Source organism: Sturnus vulgaris, chromosome 22 (assembly GCF_052056855.1).
Source record: "Sturnus vulgaris isolate bStuVul1 chromosome 22, bStuVul1.hap1, whole genome shotgun sequence".
Lineage (NCBI taxonomy): Eukaryota > Metazoa > Chordata > Aves > Passeriformes > Sturnidae > Sturnus > Sturnus vulgaris.
The window spans coordinates 9,115,385-9,134,802 of NC_142264.1; the positions used below are offsets into that span (position 1 = coordinate 9,115,385).

Consider the following 19,418-nt stretch of genomic DNA (forward strand, 5'->3'; position numbering starts at 1 on the left):
AAGTCTTAAAGCCACCTAAACAAGGCCAGATGGTTCAGAAAGTCAGAGCACAGTCCAACACAGGGCTGGTTTGATTTGTGTTTTTTCCTTCTCTCTTTGCACTTGTGCTTGTGGGTGCGAGATGGGAATTGCTGTCACTTAGCAAACGTGGCAATATCAATTAATTCCACCATTACTCCATTCCTCACAGTAAGAGGAAGGAATGGTTAAACTCCTGAACCTCCCAACCTCCAGAGCCTCTGCCTCAGCTCTGGGGCAGCGAGTGACACGAAACACCCCTGCAGATAAAGCCTGAGGCAGCACTCAGCTCCTCAGGAGGAGCCCAAACATTCAACCCAAAGCCTGGTCTGGCAGATTTGAGATCCCCCCCGAGCTCACCTGCCCGTGGTGGTGTCGGCCCTGCCCTCCACAGCCGCGGGTTTCTGCTGCTCGTAGCTCAGGGACACCGTGGAGGTGGTGTCAGCCTTGGCTATTGTCACCTCCTTGGCCTTGGAGGCCTCCTCCCCGCAGTGAGGGCAGTAGCTGGTGTCGTTCACCTGCGAGGCACAGCTCTTGTGGAAGCGGTGGGAGATGCTGCTCTCGGGCTGACACTCCATGAAAGTGCCCTTAAAAAACCACAGAGAAGGAATTCAGGCCCTGCTCAGGCTGTGCCTCGCCCCTTCACACGCTCCATGCCACTCCTCTCATCACCTCTCTCGGCCCTGCTGCGTCCAGTACAGTAAAGCAAGCACTGCCACTTCTTTAGAAGAGAACAAAACCAAGGTAAAGGGGGAAAAACTCACTTGGTTAAGGACTGCAAAGCAAGATTTTGAATTGTGCTTGGGAAACAGAACAAAGAAGTCCCGATTTCCAGCTCTTCCCTCTAACGCTTGAAGTTCTCGCTTCTGTCTCTAGAAGTGCCAGTGCACTGTAAGGACGCCCCCAAAACTGGAAAAGAAAACTTCAGACCTGTGCTGAGCCAGCATTAAAACTACCTGAAACACAGCTGTACACAAACCATTCAAGAACCTGCATGAATCTGTCATTGACCCCACCACAGCCCAAACTGTGGGACTCTTCTGCCTGGACCAGCCTAATTAACCCAAACAAGCTGACTGCTCATGCAACAAACTGGGCAATTCCTCTTCAAATGATTTTTTCCCTTTCTAGCAAAGTCCCTGCAACTGCTGTGCAGGACCCCAGAACTCCCTGCCTGTGGTGTCAGTGCTGCCTGAAGCCCTGCTGTGCTCTGGGCTGGTGATGGGTGGCACAGACAAACACTCCAGGTTCACCTCTGTGCACCAGCACACAGCACTGAGAGATGGAAGAGAGTGCAAGGAAAGGCCAGTCAAAGCCCCTCTTCTCCTGAATTCTGTCCTTCCAAGCAATCTAATTAATTCTATTTCAGCTTTGCAAAATGCCTTGAAGGGTTTTGAGGATTTTATCTTCTAAATGATCTTTGAATCAGCAAGAAAACCCAGGATGGCTCCATTTACTACAGTAATGCTTGAGACTACTGCAGCATCTTTCCTTCAGTCATCTTGAAAAACACCACCATCACACAATTAAGCCTCATCATCACTCTGTGAGGCCTCACTTGGTGCCTTTCAGCTTTATCCACAGGGAAAGCAGGACATTGACCACTAAAGGACTGCACCAAGTCCCTTAAAAGCCTCGGTGGCAGAGGTGGAAGAAGCAGCAGGAGATCACGGAGTGGTTTGAGTTGGGAGGGACCTTAAATCCCATCTGGTTCCACCCCCCTGCCATGGGCAGGGACACCTCCCACTGTCCCAGGCTGCTTCAAGTCCTGTCCAGCCTGGCCTTGGGCACTGCCAGGGATCCAGGGGCAGCCACAGCTGCTCTGGGCACCCTGTGCCAGGGCCTGCCCACCCTGCCAGGGTAGAATTTTTTCCTAGTATTTAATCTTCCTAATATCTAACCTAATTGAGATCTCCAACACTGCCTTGGTCCAGTGCCATCACTCAGGCTCCCCATCCTGAGGGGATGCAGAGGTGGGGGCACAGGTTCATTTACAAACCAAGCTAAGACATTTTTTGGATGCGATTGATCTGTACACAGAAAGAAAAACAACAAACCCTTGTTCCAAAGAAATTCCAAAGGCAAGACTTCCAGCATGTGAAATCCCTTTGGTAACAGCCCTTGGGTGTCTCCAGGAAGATAAAGGTGACGATTTCAGCTACCCTCACACACATTCCTATTGAAAACACCTCCTGACGTGCTGTGGAATGAGGTGGGGCTGATGCCAGGAAGTCAGGAAACCCCTTTAGGGACCATCTCCACCTTCAGCTTCCAGCTGTTGCAACAGGTACCCCCTTCCCTAGATTGAGAGCACGGACTTACTGCAGTGCAAAAGTATCCACAGCCAGGGCAACACTGGTGTTTCACCATCCTCCCTCTATGGTCCTCACACAGCACCAAAAGCTGGACTTTGTTAGACGGGCGCATCAGTTCATACTTAACCACACTGTTTGTGCATCGGCCCAGCTGGAACAGGAGAAATTAAAGGAAATGAAATTACTGGAGACCACAACACTCCCTGTGCTTGTGCGGAGGAAGATTTTGCACACTGCCTCGAGGAGCCCTGGCTTTTTCACAGGAATTCAGCTGTGTGCCAGAGAGCATTAGCAGTGCAGCAGGAAGCTGTGAAAGCTGCTCTCAGGAAGAAATGCATCATTTACTAACTAACATGCATGTGCACCCCGAGTCATTTGTTCCTTGCAAAGACAACAACAACAAAATCATAACTGGAAATAGGCAACAGCCAAGCAGCAGAAGGGGCAGTCCCAGGGGCCTGACTCACACAACACACACTCTCCTCTTGCCAGGAAGAGCGGGTGTCAGTGACCAAGAGAACGAGACCATGCACACTAAATCTTGTTACTGCTCAAAACTCCGACTCACAGGAAGATAAAGGGAAAAATAATTGCTCCTCATTGCCAGTGAAGTTATCGTCTGTACTGCTTCCAGCACTGGCCCCTGCCCAGACCACAGGGATGAAGAGCCAGGCTTTCATGAGAGCTCAGCTAAAATCATGTTTGGAGCAGGTTTTCCAAAGGATTTCACCAATCTACAGCTCTGGGCTTAAAAATCAGACAATCACAGAATCACGGAATGGTTTGGGTTGGAGGGACCTTAAATCTCCTCCACTTCCACTCCCTACCATGGCAGGGACACCCTCCAGTATCCCAGGCTGCTCCAGCCCCAATGTCCAACCTGGCCTTGGGCACTGCCAGGGATCCAGGGGCAGCCACAGCTGCTCTGGGCACCCTGTGCCAGGGCCTGCCCACCCTGCCAGGGAACAATTCCTGCCCAATCTGCATCTGTCCTCCTCCAGCCTAAAGCCATCCCCCTTCTCCTATCCCTCCATGCCTTCTCGTGCCCCACCTTGTCCTGTTAGTGGCAGCAGGTTCCATAATTGGGGTTCTCTGTTCCCAGCCAGTGTTCCTTGCTCTGCTGCACCAGGAGGGATCAGCACCTCCTGCAGCCACCACACTGTCCCAGCCCAGCTGTCACCTGCCAGCATGGTGGTGACATGAACCCACAACACTCTTTGGGTTCTGTTTCAAGTTCCCCTTGATAATAATCTTGCTTTCCCCAAACACCTGGCCAAGGAGATTTATAAACTACAAATATAAAGGTGAAAGGCTGCTCCAAGGAAGGGTCCCTTGGACGGAAGGTGGAGAATTTATTGTCCTCATGACAGAGTCAGTCAGAGACTCAGTGCCACAGACTGTCCCTCTGCTCCAACCAAGGATTTGCTTTTTCTCAACAGAACTAAACTTTCTCTCTAATTTGTTTTCAATTCCACTCCTGAAGAAGCAACACCCCTGGGAAAAAATAATGGATTTTAACCTAGCTCACCATTCACCCTGGCATCTCCAATTCAGCTTTCCCAAATTCCAACTGTAAAGACTTCCTGTGGTTGGGATACCTTGGCCAGACTAATCCCTGTCACCACCCTGACCTCAGGGGCTGCAGGGATGGCACAAGGGATGGATCTTTTCCTGAGGAGGAATTTTACTGAGCTGAGGAAATCCCACTGACATGTGGAAAGCTGCATTACCCATGTGAGGAAGACCCTGTACTGTTATGCCACACTTTATTATTTGTTAGAAACTCTAAAATAAGTTCAACATGATTAATTGCTATTTTCCAACCATTAGAGAGTGCAGCAGGGTGCTCATAACTATTTATAACACTCTCCAAGGACATGACAGTCTGGAGAAGCCACTATTCACACATATAATATTCCTCTAACATCTCTGAGTCACTTATCCCATTATTAAAGAGAATCTAACATAAAGCATGGCCTTTGCTAATCCTCCCTGTGATTTATCCAGGGACAGAACTGTCAACTTACCATAGCCAGGAGCAGAAATTCTTTCACACATTTTGTGTTTGTTTAGAAACCCAGGGGTCCCCCCTCTCTCTGATGAGTCTCCCAGGAAATCTTCTCTTTAATGAATTAATTTTGCCATTCTTTGGAAATTCCTCTCTCTACAGGTACCAGCACATACTAACAGAAGCAGAGCTGGTCTACAAACCTGATTATCCCTTTGTCCCTCCATCCACCCTTCTCCTGAGATCCTAGAGGAGAACTAGGGATATTCTCACTCCTTGTGCTACCACTGGTGAGTGTGAGAGTGCTGGAGTGAGGCTGAAGCTGAAAAGAAACTCAAGTGCCTCCCAGTAAAAGGAGAATCCATCAAGAGCATTCCTGTCCTGCAGTTCTCACTTTCCAGATTTTGGAATGGAGTCACTTCTGCCACCTCCTTCCACACTTGTGGAACCAGCAGAGCCCAACCAGCCCAGCTGTGACCGACCCAAAGGCATGGAGTGCAATCCCTGTCAGACCTGGGGCTGCACAGCTGCCAGGACATGGAAGCTTTGAGACAGAAAGAGAGGAGGAGAGAGGAAGGCTGGGGCAGCAGAGGCCATGCCAAGCTCCTGAACTCAACACCTGGCCACAGAAAGGTTTGCAGCAGTTTCTTCATAGTCAAGGGAAACCAGCTCCAGTCCTTGACTGGATTTTCTCTCTCTGATGCAGGTTCCTGTATTTGAGCCCATTTGAAATGTGAATATTACACCAACCAGACCCAGCCACACAGGCCAGGACAAGCCTGAGAGACCCACCCAGAGGCTCTCCTGATGCAGACACAGCAGCTGCTCCCTTGCCAGGGGCCTCACCCCGGTGCTGTGACAGGCACAGAGTACTGGAGCCCTCAGCTGAGCGAGGGGGACACCAGCCCTGCCACTCCTCACACCACGGGGTCCCAGTCTAGCAGGTCCTGAGAGACCCCACACGTGCTCCTGGCACACTTTTCACTCTTTATGGCCTTGTCCTCAGCAGGAAAGGCTGTGGGAAGCTAAAGGACAGGCTCCTACCTCGTTATCCACACTCTCTGTGGCCATGCACTGGTTGTTGGCTAACGTGGTGATCTCTCTGCTTTTGGGGGTTTCCATTCGACAGCTACACAGGGGCACTTCCTGCAGACCATCCACCTCCATTGCTTCAGGGCCATTGGAGAGACCTGGGGCACAGAAAACCAGTGAATTAACTCCAGTTCTCTGCCAGGAGAAAGGATTCAGTCCATCAACACCAGCCATGTCCTGTGACATCTTCCCATTCCATGGCCTGAAATGCTCTCCAGGCTTTAGCACCACCCTATAAGAGACCCTTTTACACCAGCTGGAGTTTGCAAAAGCCTCCTGTACTTCTCCATGTCCAGCCACACTCAGCTGACTGTGCTGAAATCAAGAGTGGTAAGTTAAGATCAGTTTATTCTGAGAAAACCTCCAAAAGGCAAAGCAATGAGGAGCAGGTTTTCATCAGCCACTCTCCCCTCCCCACAGCACTGGGCTCTGGCACCAGGAAATTTGTAGGAAAGCAGCCAGAGCTGGAAATTTGAATAGGCAGTGGAGTGATAAATAGAGATGATCAGGAAAGCACAAACTCCTATTTGCAAAGGCTTATTACACAGATGGGAAAACCAAATTCCTGGGACTGTTTGGTGTCAGCCAACCAAGAATTATTTATTTTGTAAAGAGAACAAACCAGGGAAAAGAAAGCAGCAAGATGCTTCGATGTTCTTGCCTTTTCCTCATCTCCTCTCAGATGCTGAACATTTACAAATCCATGGAAAGGTGGATGAGGGCTTTTGAGGAGGGTCAGTGTGGGAATATTCCTCTGGATTGAAATCAATCACTGGGTTACTTAAGATTGCCAAACACTGGCCTGGTGACAAGGGGGGTGATTCCAGTCCTCCCCTCCTCTCCCAAACCATCTCTGCAATGTTTGTGACACAGAAGCCTTTGGGCTGGCTCACCCTGAAGCATCCCAAGCTTTCCTTGCCCACTGTTACAGGATTGACTCCCACTGAGAAGGAAGCTTGCTGCTATTTTTCAAGCTTTTGAACGGGAATAGGAGTTTTCTTGCTGGGAGGTTTTATAGATTTAACTTCATCCCTGGGGGAGATTCCTCCTCAGCTGCCCTGGCAATGCCTTCCCCCAGAGCACCCTGCCCATGGCTCTGACCCTGCCACACAAGCACAAGCTCCTTTCATCCCATCAGCAATTCTTTGAGCCAACAAGTTGCAAGCCCAAGACTAGCAAAGGGATATTTCAAGACATACAAGGCCAGGGAAAGTCCTCGCTGTTTTCATGTAAAATCCTGTCAAGATCTTAGAGGTTTAAGAGTTTTCTCTGAGAGCACAAATCACAAAGCTCATTCCTCGCCCTCTGAGCTGTCACTTCCCTAATCTGTTTGACATCCAGAGGCTCTGGTGAAAGCATCCCTCATCCCTCCTGACCCTCCCTTGGTGGGGAAGGCTCCCACCCTCTCTTTGATGTGCCTCTATCAAAGGAGCCAGACAACCTTTGAGGGAGCAGTGGGGACAGACCCAGCCAGGGGATGCTGGATTGAGGAGAGTTCAGCACTGGGAGCAGCAGCTGGGGCTCAGCACGCAGCACCAGCACCAGTCCCTTCTCTTCCCAGGGCTGAACGAGCCACTCCTCAGGGGGCAGTGGCAGCAGTTCCGGGGGGATGCTGAATCAGCACATTTTAGGGAATGGAGGGGAGCTGCTGAGTGGGACAGGAGGGCTGGGGCTGTACCTTGGACCCTTGGTGAGAGCATTCCCAAGATAACGTGCCTCACTGGAACTGGGATCTCATCTACACCCTCATCCCATCCCAGCACCCTCCCTATCATCATCCTCATTCCAAACCCAGCCCCATTTCCATCCCAGCCCCATCCCTACACTCATCCCCATCCCAGCCCCATACCTATCCTCATGCTCACCCCCAGCCCCATTCCCATCTCCTCCTCCAGACCTACCCCTATCTTCATCCCAGCCAGTCCCATCCCCATCCCCATCATCATCCTCATTCCCATCCCAGCCACTTTCCTATCTCAGCCCCATCCCTACCCCCATTCTCATCCCCATCCCAGTCCCAGCCCCATCTCTATCCCGCTCCAGCCCTATCCTCACCCCCATTCCCATCCCAGTCCCATTCCCATTCCCATCCCAATCCCGCCCCATTCCCGTTGCTCTGTGCGCTCTGTGGCCGCCAGGGGGCAGCCGGGGCCCCGCACGGCACCGCCCGCGGAACAAAGGGACCCCAAATCTGACCCCAAACCCAAACCCAACTGCAAACCTGACCCCAAATCTGACCCCAAACCCAACTCCAAACCTGACCCCAAACCCAAACCCAACTGCAAACCTGACCCCAAACCCGACCCCAAACCCAAACCCAACTGTAAACCTGACCCCAAATCTGACCCCAAACCCAACTCCAAACCTGACCCCAAACCCGACCCCAAACCCAACTCCAAACCTGACCCCAAAGCTGACCCCAACTCCAAACCTGACCCCAAACCCAAACCCAACTCCAAACCTGACCCCAAACCCAAACCCAACTCCAAACCTGACCCCAAACCCGACCTCAAATCCAAACTCGACCCCAAACCTGACCACAAATCCAAACCCGACCCCAAACTTGACCCCAAACTCAAACCCGACCCCAAACCTGACCCCAAGCCCGACCTCAAATCCAAACCCGACTGCAAATCCAAACTGGGCCCCAAACCTGACCCCAAATCCAAACTCGGTCCCAAACCTGACCACAAATCCAAACCTGACCCCAAATCCAAACCTAATCCCAAACCCGACCCGAAACCTGATCCTTAAACCCACTCCCGACCCCAAACCTGGCCCCACACTCAAATTCCAACCAGACCCCAAACCCAGGCCTGACCCCAAACCCAACCCCAAACCCAGACCCAAACCTAACCTCGACCCCAACCCAATCCCCACCTCCACCCCAGCCCCAGCGCTCACCTCCTGCTGGCGAGGACAGGATTCCCTTCACCCGGAGATCCAGGGAATCCAGGGACACCTCCATGTACTCCATGCTGTTCTCCTGGCCAGGCACCTCCCTGCTGCCCAGCGAGGCTTTGTAGGCTTCAGCACCTGCATGGGAACAGGGGATTTACCCAGACCCCACAGGCAGAGGCACCCCGAGGCTGGGAGGCCGTGCCCAAGCCCGGGCTGGGCAGGCTCCCTGTGGGAACCATGAGTGCAGAGCTCACAGAATGTGCCAACACCACACCTGGGCACTGCTCTGCTCACACTGAGCTCCCACCTCCAGCCAGGGAACAAGAACAGGGAATAAACGAGACGAGTTCTGCCTCTGCAAGGGCACAAGGAAGGGCTTGAGCATCCTCCTGTCCCCATCCTGCTGCACAGGGCTCAGGTACAGGATGGCCAGCAGAGCCAGCTGCACCTCAGGAGGGGGATGGGACAGGTGACACGCAGCTTAGTGGGAGGGGAAACACAAAAAAGCCAAGTTGTGCCTCTAAGTGAACAGAGCTGATGTTGGGAAGAGATTGTGGGAGAATGCTCAGAGCCTGAGAGGGAACTGACAGTGTCTTCACACTCCCCTGGCTTCACTTTCTCTCCTGGTTTGCTTCTGCCACTCCAGCTTGGCCAAGACAGTTTGGTTGTGCTTTAAGAGCAGCTCCCACCTTTACCAAAGGGGCAGAAAACCAGTCTGCATCTGAAATGTAGGATTAGGTATTTGCTGTGACAGGGATCAAGGGTCCCTATGGCAACCTGGGAGGAAGAGGAGGGAGCCAGGTGAGTGACAGAGCCCAGGCACAGAGCAGGGGCTGAAAAATGCTCAATTGACTCAGAAGTACCAAAAGCTGCTGATACAAAAATGACCTTTTTGCATTGAATGAGCAAACCCAGGAGAATAAAAATAAACCCTTTGGTGGCAGTGGATGAAACCTTAGCAATAAGGCTGAAGGCACAGCTGCACTATACACTTTATCTCTCCCATGTTGTTACCTTTCCCAAAGAAGAACCATCACATCCAGCCTGCACTCCTGCCTCTCCTTATCTCCCAGCAGAGCTCACTGAAACCTTCTCTGGTGCTCAGTGACTCAGGACAAACAAGAGGGACCCCCTGAACAACACCCACAACTTGAGATGGGACCGAGCTCCTTCCAAACCTCGTGGTTCTTCCACAAGGAGCAAACAAACCCACACACTCCATTCAGCTGCACAAGCATCCACACAAAAGCCATGGAGCACCAATCCAGGGTGCTTCTGTCTCTTCCTTCTGCATCTAAACCTGCTCCCTTGGGCTCATGGGTTCTTGGGACACGAGTCCCCAGGGACACATCACAGAATCCCTGGTTTGGGTTGGAAGGGGCCTTAAATCCCATCCCATTCCAAACCCTGCCATGGCAGGGACACCTCCCACTGTCCCAGGCTGCTCCAAGCCCCAATGTCCAACCTGGCCTTGGGCACTGCCAGGGATCCAGGGGCAGCCACAGCTGCTCTGGGCATCCTGTGCCAGGGCCTCTCCTCCTTCCCAGGGAACAATTTCTCCTGTACAGGTAACATCAATTTCCCATCTTTCAGTCTGAAGCCATTCTCCCTTGTCCTGTCACTATTTCCCCATACAAAATTCCTCTTCCTCCTTTTTGTAAGGCCCACGAGGCCTTTTTTGCATACTCTAAAATAAAGGGATTAGTGAACAAAATAAAATTCCTCCAGCATTCCAAGGCCAAAGCCACGTGTTCTGCTGTTGCAGTGACACCAGCAGCTCCTGCCAGCCAGGGGCAAGTTCACAGCCTGGCTCATCACACAGCCCAACCTCAGGAAGGAAGAGTGAGCCCTGCACACTTAGAGGCCTGCACCTGGAAGGCTCACTGGGGTGGAATGAAGGAACAAAGCCCCATGAATTACCTAGCACACCGCCTTGTTTCTTTTTATTCCTCCGCCTCCTCTTGCGGGTGGGTTTCAGCCATGGACTGTCTGTCTTCCCTTTCCTCTTCAGCAGCTTCTTCTTGACACTGGACTCGGAGCTCTGAGGAACCAGAGAGGCCACGTGCATGTCAGGCATGGTGGCACCAGGGTCCCTTTGTGGAACAGCCCTCACCCAGCTCGAGTTGTGTGAGAAGAACCAGGGGTTTGAAACCAAGGGGTGCTAAGATGCCTTTATAGCACTGAAAAGGAAACTCAGGCACACGTGTGGGTGGATTTCCTGTCAGTTCAGCAGGGCAGGCTGCACTTTCTCTTGCATGGAGGCCCTCACACCACGCTCACCAGCAGCACTGCAAGTGGGCAGGCACATGCACACTTCCAGCTTCTCCCAGAAATGATTGTAGAATCACACAATCTCCTGAGCTGGAAGGGACCCACAAAGATCAGCAAGTCCAGCTCCTGGTCGTGTACAAACATCCCACCCTGTGCCTCAGAGGGTTGTCCCAATGCTTCTTGAACTCTGGCAGTTGGGTTTTCAAACGAAAAAATTCGTATTTCTCCACAAAAAAAAAAAAAATCTTGCACTTGAAGAGCCACCTGGCAGGGCTGGAGTGGACCCAGGGGAACTGAACTGCACAGACCAACCATGCAGCAAATACTCAGCCACATGTATCAATCTCACCAGTCTCGGGTTTGGTTTAAAAAAATTCACTTGTCTGGGGTGGGGCTTCAAAGTCAACATCAGAACAGGAATCAGGCACCCCAACCCTGCCAGGGTTTAATGCATCAATCATAAAATTCATGTTCAGACTGAAACTGTCAGCTCCTGATTCCTATCCAGCTGCCAGCAAAGCCTTGGAAAAACCTCCTGGTAGCACCACCAGCAGCTGTGCCAGGCCCTGCTCTCCCAGTGAGGGAACACGTGGAGCTGAGCCCTGGCTCTCCAGGGTATCTGTGCTGCCCCAAAATCCCCGAGTGTGGGCTCAGCACGTGGCTTTACCCCAACTGCATCACTCTGCTCGTGGGAGAGAGGTTTGTGTGTGAGCCAGGGGTGGCTGGGAGCTGAGTGACTCAGCAGAGCTCAAACCTCTGTCCAGGATGTGGAAATCCCACCTGGGAGTTTGGATGCAAGTCCCAGCCCAACCCTTGGTGTGGGCTCAGTTACCCAAACAGGGACAGGCTGCACAGCCCCTGCTCCTCCCGGGCTCCTGGAGGGTCAGAGCATGGGGAACAAGACCCTAAAGAGCTTCAGTGATTCACTTGATGTGTTTTGTGTGCATGATTCTATCTTCAGCTCAAAACACAAGAATTTTCTCAAGGTCACTGAAGAGTTAGGGTGCCTTAAATGCTGGATCCTCAACTTGAGAGGCTGTGGAAAGACAGTTTTTAAGGAAAGGGGAGGGAGGTGCACAGAGATAATTAACGAACAATTTAAATTTAAAAATCATCAGGTTCTCTTCACCAACTGTCTAAAAATAAAAAGTAGAAATCCCCAGCAGCTGCTGAAAGTCTTGACCTGTTGCTGTTCGACCAAGGTCCCAGGGAGAGTGTCTGTGTGTGTGTCTGAGTGCTGTTTGTCTCCCTGGTAAGAGCTGCTCATCAGGAACAGTGAATTTAGGCTGTGGGCTGGGCCAGTGGATCTGGGAACAACCCCACCCCAGCAGAAGTTCAGGTTGGTGAGAAAGCTTTGCTGGTTCCTACCACTGTGCCAAACCTGCATCTGAGCAACTCAAGCACCCTTAAACACCTCTGCTAACCTTCGAATGATCAAAAGCAGTCAGCACCTTGTTGAAAACAACAAAAGCCCATTAGTTAACATCAGAATGCAATTAATTGTGCCACGGGATCAGGGTTAAGCACCTTGTGGAAAACAATACCCGTGTGTGGGTGGTTTCAGAGAATGAGTTTTGTCAAGGAGACTTGAAACTGCACCACTTTGGCTTTGCTCTCTCTCTCTTTCTGGCAGCAGTGCAAAGGGGAAAAATTATTGTCAACAGTTCACGGGCTGAAAAACACATTTAGCAGCCCAGCTTACCAAGTCAGACTCGTCTCCATCCTCCTCCTCCTCCCCAGATTCTACAGATTCTTGTTCTTCCTCAGACTCGCCATCATCGATCTGCAGTCACCATTTGCCCAAGAACAGAATGGGTCAGTCAGGGCAGGTCTCCCAAAGCAGAGCATCCCCCACCACCCTGCTGTGCCCCACACACATCAGAGCACCCTCCAGCCCCAACCTGCACATGCACCGAGCTCAGAGAGCTCCAATCACATCATGGAACGTCCATGGGGATGGTAGAGGGAGAACAAAAAAAAAATCGATTCCAGAATAAAGTTTTCCAACTAAATTTCAACTTCTTTGATAATCCCAAACTAGGCTCATGCCTGTGCTGTGTATCAAAATTTGGAGGGGAAGAGCAACTAGATTATTTTAGTGCTTTCCCAAGCAAGATTGGGAAGATGTCTCCCATTAATTCAGGGAACCCCAGGACTACACATGGTGGGATTCTGCAGAGTGAAACCCAGAACTGTGTAGAGCTGAACGGAGCGGGAGGTGTGGAGATCCTCCCAGGCACAATGGGAAGCAGGAATTGGTCACCAAAGAGCCTCTCTACCATTGCTGATCTTTCTGTCATCTTGCAGGTGAAAAAAAAACCCTAGAAATTGCTTCACTCCATGGCCCTGCTATCCCTGACACCCCAGCAGGGTCCCATCGTGCCCCTCAGGCAGGCTCAGGGCACAGGAATCACCTTCCTGGCGTTGTCTGCATCGGACGCGCTGTCCTTGGAGGTCCTGTTGTCATCCACAGGGAACACGGCTGCCTGCTCTGCTCCATGGTCATCCTCCTCTTCCAACTCATCAGAGTCCTCCTCTTCAGAGTCCACATCAATGCTTTCCCCATTCACGTGGGGGCTGCCATCCCCCAGGTCTTTGTCACTCTGCAAGTCCCCAAGAACACGAGACACAAAGACAACATCAATTCCTGGGACAGAGCAGATTCCTGCATCCATCCCAGATTCTCCTCTGTGCTTGGAGCTCTAAAGCTGGCTCTGTGTCCCTCCAGAGCTCTGCCATGTGTCACCTCACCCTGCTGGACCTGGGGAGCACAAGGAGTCATTCCAGACTCGCATGGTTGCACAGGGCAGTCGGGGAGGAGAACCCCATTCCAACATGGAGGGGCAGCTCCACCAGGGATGCAGGAAGATTTCTAGGGAATGGAAAGGAAAGTTACATCACACTGGGATTTTCCCATCACTCCTTGAAATCCTAGCACTGTTCTCCTTGACTTCTAAGACCAAAACTTCAGGTCACAGCAAAAGTAGAATTTAATCAGGAGTGAGTCCACTAAACTTTTATAAGTAACCAAGTGTTTTTTAGACAGCCTCAAGCAGAAACACAAGACCTTGAGGACTAAAACAAAAAGGTGCATGCTTGAAATCTCTCCAGTTACCCAGGATTCACAGAACAGGAGGGGAACATTAATTGGAAAATATTTGTTTAGGAGCTGGTATCTGAACAGCCACTATGGAACAGTCATTCCCAAAGCAGCAAGGCTGCCCTGGGCAGGAAGCTGCTGCCAGAGGGAAGATGGAGACTCAGAAGGGAAGATGTTGATCCCAACAAGCCAGCACATCCCTGCACCTCCACATGGGTTTGGTGTCCAAAAAAAGGGACATGGCAACAAACATGTGCAGTGGGCTCAGTGCTGCCCTTACCTTGGCACCCACAGAGGAATGAGTTATGCTCTTAAACATCTCTATCATTGTTCTCTGTTTTAACACTTTGGTCTTTTTCTTGGGAACCAGGCTATAGGTTCCCATTCTCCGTTTTTTCTTCCGAGATACTGCAGCAGCTGGAAAAGAGAAGCAGAAAGAACCCAAAGTTTGCTCAGGAATGAAAAGAAGGGGTAGAAGTAGGGGCTGCACTGGAGAGGGACTTTGGACAAAGGCCTGGAGTGCCAGGACACAGGGAATGGATTCCCAGTGCCAGAGGGCAGGGCTGGATGGGATATTGGGCAGGAATTGTTCCCTGGCAGGGTGGGCAGGCCCTGGCACAGGGTGCCCAGAGCAGCTGTGGCTGCCCCTGGATCCCTGGCAGTGCCCAAGGCCAGGTTGGACATTGGGGCTTGGAGCAGCCTGGGACAGTGGGAGGGGTCCCTGCCATGGCAGGGGGTGGGATGGGATCTGAAAGGTCCCTTCCAACCCAAACCTTCTGTGGTTCTATGAAATCACACCTGAGGGCACGACCTGAGAAAACTTCCCACTCCAACTGATGTATTTACAAGTCAAGCAGGAGATGACACACATGGGTGTACAGACACACAAACAGCTTCCCAAACTCTGAGTGCCCTCTGCACCCTCCTTCTGGGCCCCTCCAGCAGCACACACACCATCAAATCCTTAAATCATCCTGCATTTGGCAGTGCTGCTGATGTTGTAGGAGGCTGAATGGAATCCAATTGCTCGAATTGAGACTGCAAGGCCAACAATACCGACTGACAATGGAAGCAATCCGACAATAACGAAGAACACACAGGGAAAAGGCACCTTACATAAAGAGCTGTTTGCCATCTAACCTCATTTCACACCTACTATGGAAGTCTGTTTGATTCCTTTCACTCCTTTGATGGGGTCTTAATTTGTTAAGTCTCCCTCTTCCTTCTAATCAAACCAGACATCAGAGCTCCCTGCCTGCTGCTGTCTTGGTGACTGCACAGAAGGATGCTTGGTGCAGGCTCTTTTAGGAACAGCCAGCTTCAGCACCACTGTTATTGTTTGCACTTGCACAGCCTGTTCCTTGGAAGCATTTCTTCATCTTCCATGGTAATGAAATTTCACCAGAATTTATGAAGAGACTGCTAAAAAATTCTGTGAGCCCAATTAATTTTATTTATAAGGCTGTAATTCTTGGTAAGCAGCTGTGGAGATATTCAAAGCCCTACAGAATTGATAGAAACCTCTTCAGAACATCCCAGAGGAAAAAGGGATCAAAGTATCTCCTGTAAGAAAAGCTTTTAGCAGAGGCAAGGAAGAGAACCCTGGAGGAGACTGAGTGGCAAAAAGGCACTACCAGAGGTTTGAATATTTGTTAACCTCCTCATCCCCCTCTCAGCCCCACACACAGCTTTGGGAGGTGGGAGCTGCTCAGGATTCCAACATTCCAGCCCTTTCCTTTTTACCTGTCTGCGACTTGGTGGTGGCCACATAGCTCTGGTTCTGAGGTAGTGACTGGTGAAGGCCCGGGAGAGAGGGCAAGGACAACGGCTTCACAAAGTCCAGCATGTTCTCAAACTCCTTCTCCTTGGATTCCTTCTGATCTCTGCTGTCTCTCCCATCTTTGGGGTCTTTACTTACATGCTGGAAAACAAAAAGCAGTTAAATTGAGTTTCTGCATTGAATAAGTAATTTAAAAAATTTAGGAAGTTAATTTAATTCCTTTCTCTCGACCAGGTTCACTTCCATCTGAAGGCAGGACCACACTCCCAGCAGGAGCACATCAGGGGACTTTGCCTCAACACTCCCAGCCTAGCTGAGGTGACTCCCTCCCAGGCTGTGCAGGTGACAGGTGACCTGGCAGAGGCCGTGACAAGGAGCAGACCCTGCTTTACACAGCTCTGGGTGGCTCTGGAGAAGAGGAACCAACTCAAGCAAAGCACTCCCTGGAACACACCCTGAGCGTGGCTGTGCCAGCAAGCACACTCAGCAACACTCCTGCAGAGCTGGTTTAGAGGAGCAGGCAGCAGAGGAAAGGGATCTTTCCTTTTGGGCAGCATTGGGCACCACTGAGCCTCAGCAAAGGCTCCTCCCTCCAGCCCAGCACACAACAAACAGCCAAAGCAGCTTTCCTTGACACTGAGGTGCATCTACAGAGAGCTGTCCAAGCTTCCCTTCACCCACCTATTCCCACTCCAGCTGCTGCTATTCCAAGCCCCAGGCAGGCTCCAGGCTCCTACTGCAAACCAAGGGGATTTTGTAGTTGTTCCTGCAGCCCCTCCCAGGCACTCACACCTGCTCTGAGCTTGTACCCAATACAAAGTCAAATCCTGCACCTCTGGTTATGAAAGAAGGGTTCCTACAGCTCCACAGAGAATCATTTAGGTTGGAGAAGAACTTTAATGTCACCAAGTCCAACCATTAACCCAGCAGTGCCAAGTCCACCACTCAGCCATGTCCCTGAATGACATTTCTCAGCTTCTGATGTTACTTCAATGTTTTCCTCCTCTAATTTAGGAAACAAACCCCTTCCTGAGTGTCTAACTCCATTTTATGTACCCTAAAAGCCTCAGACAGAGAGGTCCAGACTGTATTTGTGTTTGCTTTTTCCATCTGTGTTTATTCTTTAAACAGACATGGCTTGGTTTAATGGTGCTTTTATTCCTGTGTCTTTTGTGTCAAGTGTGGCAAAGGGAAGTCAAGGTCAGGGTAAGACCCCTTGTCCAGTTCCCTGAAACATTTTCCTGTTACAGCCCAGCAAGGAGGTACCTGGTGAGAAAAGGAAACACATGGAGGAACATGAAACAAAGTTCCTGCTTGTCCTCTCCCACGGTGTCAACAGACATCGGGGTGAAAGCTGCCTCTGCTGTGACATTTTACACTGGATTTACCTCTGATTTACCCCACTGCATCCAGCTGTGCAGCAGGCAGGCTTGGCAGAGCTGCTCCAGCAAAACAAGAGCACATGCAGCAGAAGACAAGGAAAGGCTGGGAGAATTTGGATTGTTCAGCCTGCAAAAGAGAAGGCTCTGGGGAGACCCTGCTGTGGCCTTCCAGTACCTGAAGGAGCTGCAAGGAAGAGAGAGACTCTTCACAAGGGCACAGAGTGCCAGGACACAGGGAATGGATTCCCACTGAAAAAGAGCAGGGCTGGATGGGATATTGGGCAGGAATTGTTCCCTGCAGGGTGGGCAGGCCCTGGCACAGGGTGCCCAGAGCAGCTGTGGCTGCCCCTGGATCCCTGGCAGTGCCCAAGGCCAGGTTGGACATTGGGGCTGGAGCAGCCTGGGACAGTGGGAGGGGTCCCTGCCATGGCAGGGGTGGCACTGGATGGGCTTTAAGGTCCTTCCAGCCCAAACCCTCCATGATTCCAAGGTTGAAGTGCTGCTCCACTTGCAGAACTCTTGTTAAGGGACTTGTGAAGCAACAGCTGGAAAACCCAAACAGAAGGAGGAATCCAGGCAGAAGCAAGGCTGGAATAAAAAGCAGGAAGCAATAAAAGCACTCAGGCTCAGACAGGCACCCCCAGCCACTGCTCCCAGCAATGTGACCTTGGGAACAAACAGGGAAAAGGCTGATTCCCCTAATTAGGATGTGCCACGTGTGTGGTGCTGGCAGAGCCAGCCCCAGCAAAGCTCTAACGATAATCAGAAATGACCCACAGCAAAAGGCCATCAAAGTGCCAATGATTCCTGCATCAAGCCCATAACTTCTGGCTCAATTGCCACAGCTTTTCTAAAAGGGCAGCAAGTCTTGGATTAACGATTTCAAAGACGACAAATCCACCATAGCCTTTGATATGTTGTTCCAATGCTTAATTGCTCTCACTGTCAAATAATTAAATGCATTATGCTTTTGCAACTAAATTAAAAAGCCCTGTCTCATCAGAACCTCTCACTCCCAGGAGATACTTATGGACTATGACCAACTTCTCCTTTTTAAAAAAAACTTTCTCTTCAATAATTTTAATAGAATGAGCAAATTAAGTGGCCATAGGATCATTTTCTGGATCTTGGATCACTCCTGAGCCTGCTCTCAGTTGTTCTACCCCTTAAAAAATGCACGTCAGGAGTGCAGGGCACAGTATGCCAAGAATAGTCTCAACAATACTATTTATACCTCTTAAAAGTCCTGAGTTTATAGATCTAAAGGTTAACAGTAACTCTTGGCTACGCAATTATTCTGAGAATTCCCAAGTCCCCTGAAATATCCAGTGCTTTCCATTTCTAACTCAAAATTAGAAAAATGAGCTTGGGACAGGCAGATCTGACACACGTGTAAACAAGGGCTGTGTTCTGTGTCCTTTAAGTGCAGGTTTTTGCAGTTTTTTTGCAACTGCAGGTCTTTGATAAAAGGTGCTGTTACTCCCAAACACCAGGAACTCACACTCAGGTCACGCCAGGCTGCTTGGAAGAATACAATCCAATTTTTAAATTAAAAGGTATTATGCTATTAGCTTGGGGGTTTTTCTCTCCCTCTGTAATTACAACACAGAAATAAATTTAAAATCTTCAACAGGCTGCATAACAACTGCTAAATATGACTTTTTCATGGCAATTCTGCTAAAAGTTTTTTTAAATCAAATTAAGTCTTGTGAGATAAAGATTTATTGGAGGTATATGCAGCAATGGTAAAAAACAAGAATTCCTAGAAAGGGGAGAAGAGATCTCTCATGTGTATAAAAATATTTCATCTAAGGATTGTAATAAAGAGGATCAGCACTAATTTTTCAGGCACTTTTCTCACCACCTTTCCTGGTTCTCAGCTACATAAAACAGTTACATCTTTGCTGTTCTTAGTAATCAGGTTTTATCCACAGTTTGAGAGAAGTTCTGAGAGCAGAATCCCATGCAAAGGAGGCAGTTTGAGCTCCCTGTGGTCACATGTGGGCCACTGGAGGCCAAGAATGGACTATAAATGAGAGAGAAAAAGAAACTGCAACACCAACATCTGCATTTCTTGCAGCTTCTCATGTGGTATCAGCTCATCCTATGCAAAAGACTGTGAAGTCACAACTTCACATAGGGAACTGTGAAGAAGGTGGGCAGATATTCCAACACTTCCAGCAATGCTTGTGCCTGGAAACAGCAAAAATGAGACCACCACTATGTCCAACCCCACCGTGAGAAATACGGCCAAGAAAACTGCTTAGACTGGGGCAGGAACACAGCATCTGATGTGCTCACAAGAATTAAACTCAAGTGCTGTCTACATTTTAATGGGATCTACCACATTTCTATTATTGGCACAGAACTCCACGACAGCAACAGGGAGAAGTTATTAAAATGGCAAAAGACAGAATATCCTCAGTTGTTTTGGTTTTTTATCCTAAAAGCAAAACTACAGAACAATCCAACCTCAGTAATGGACCCCGGTGCTGGTTCTATAAACTCCACTTGGCATTTTTAGCACTGCTCAGTATTTAAAGGATCTTTC

At 50.2% G+C, this 19,418-nt stretch overlaps 1 protein-coding gene across 16 annotated transcripts in view; it reads right to left on the reverse strand.

Moving 5' to 3' along the window:
- Nucleotides 1–19,418, reverse strand: part of EHMT1 (euchromatic histone lysine methyltransferase 1) — a 118,692-nt gene that overhangs the window by 26,457 nt on the left and 72,817 nt on the right. For 14 of the 16 annotated variants that reach the window (XM_088177705.1, XM_014881003.2, XM_088177704.1 and 11 more), the window contains 9 exons: nt 15,449–15,626; nt 13,986–14,122; nt 13,020–13,208; nt 12,308–12,388; nt 10,255–10,375; nt 8,338–8,469; nt 5,386–5,531; nt 2,341–2,484; nt 379–605 (listed from right to left, as the gene is read on the reverse strand). In XM_088177705.1, the coding sequence (XP_088033831.1) occupies nt 379–605; nt 2,341–2,484; nt 5,386–5,531; nt 8,338–8,469; nt 10,255–10,375; nt 12,308–12,388; nt 13,020–13,208; nt 13,986–14,122; nt 15,449–15,626 (1,355 nt within the window). The remainder of the gene's footprint in view (nt 1–378; nt 606–2,340; nt 2,485–5,385; nt 5,532–8,337; nt 8,470–10,254; nt 10,376–12,307; nt 12,389–13,019; nt 13,209–13,985; nt 14,123–15,448; nt 15,627–19,418) is intronic. The other 2 variants (XM_088177703.1, XM_088177702.1) reach the window with 1 other exon arrangement.